Source organism: Penaeus monodon, chromosome 19 (genome assembly GCF_015228065.2).
Source record: "Penaeus monodon isolate SGIC_2016 chromosome 19, NSTDA_Pmon_1, whole genome shotgun sequence".
Lineage (NCBI taxonomy): Eukaryota > Metazoa > Arthropoda > Malacostraca > Decapoda > Penaeidae > Penaeus > Penaeus monodon.
The window spans coordinates 30,576,405-30,577,653 of NC_051404.1; the positions used below are offsets into that span (position 1 = coordinate 30,576,405).

Sequence of the window (1,249 nt, forward strand, 5' to 3'; positions counted from 1 at the left end):
ACAGTACACTTACCTGCAACACTGTAAACTGATACCCAGCATCTGCAAGCTTTACGCGAATCATTTCCCAAGCTTCTGTTCTTTTGCATTCCTTGTCAAGGATGAAATAGGCCTTTGGATTCTCTTTCAACAGTTGTATTAAGAGACGACTTGATTTATTGTCCCAAGGGCCTGAACACATGGAAAAGCAAATCAAAATTATTAATTCTTCCTATAGCTTTGTGAAAGAATGCCACAGAGACTGGAAAAAAATCAGATGCTCTAAAAGTATGTTCAATAAAATGCATATAATTACATCCAAATTTCTTCAACTTATTTATTACTGTACTTTAGTTTTTGGTATATCCAGCTGTTTAAGTTAAGTTGTGTGTAAGAAATCTGATGGTATTTATTAATGTTGTGTTTTGGTAAGGGTCCCATACAACAAATTACTCCAATGTTCGAAATTGTTTCAGCCATGTATTTTCCACTGTTAGGCATGTATGTTTCAAAAGTCTGGAGGCATCTTTAGTTTTAATAAGTTAGAATAACAGACAATCATTAGAAAAAAAGTCTAGAGAAAGAAGTATAGGTAATTAATGTATATTAAGAAGAGGAGTGGGCCAGGAATGGTTTCTGTGGGACCTCAGAACAGAGGGACAGATTCTGAGTGCTGTCAAATTGGTCATGATTTACAATGGCATTGATCCAATGAAGAATAGGTATTGTAATTTGTGGTCTTTTGTCAGTCTTATTTTCTATCATATTACAACATGGGAATAATATACTTATTAATATAACTACAAACTTACCTAAACGATGACTGTATGGAGCATCATGTCTCACTCTTCTCCCAAAAGTGTTGTCTTTCATAAGACGGTTCAGGTACACAGGATTATCATACATGTATACATTGGCCGAGGGAATTTCTACACCTTCCACCATCATTCCTGGATCCACCTGGTCTGTGTGCTCCACAGTATGCTCCACAACAGGCTCCATCTGTGGGTCTATAAGGCTTGTGTGTTCAATGGAATGTCCCCCTGGATGATCTCCGGACACCACCAACGTCTGCTCGAATTCACTTTCTGGACTAGAGTTTCTGAGGGGGGCCATCTTCTTCATCCTCTCTCCCAAGATACTGGCAACTGCTTCTTCCATGGCTGCCTCTGTCTCCCCTGTCTCCCACACAACTGCTGCATTATAGGAGACATTTGTCAAAATAGTTAAAGTTCCCTTTTGCAAAAGGGTAATAATTAAAGATAGATAG

The 1,249-nt window shown here is 38.3% G+C and overlaps 1 protein-coding gene across 1 annotated transcript in view; it reads right to left on the bottom strand.

The window, feature by feature from the left end:
- Positions 1-1,249, bottom strand: part of LOC119585168 — a gene marked incomplete in the record, with an annotated part of 15,053 nt that overhangs the window by 10,990 nt on the left and 2,814 nt on the right. The window contains 2 exon segments of the mRNA XM_037933805.1: positions 14-171; positions 792-1,175. Of these exon segments, the coding sequence (XP_037789733.1) occupies positions 14-171; positions 792-1,175 (542 nt within the window).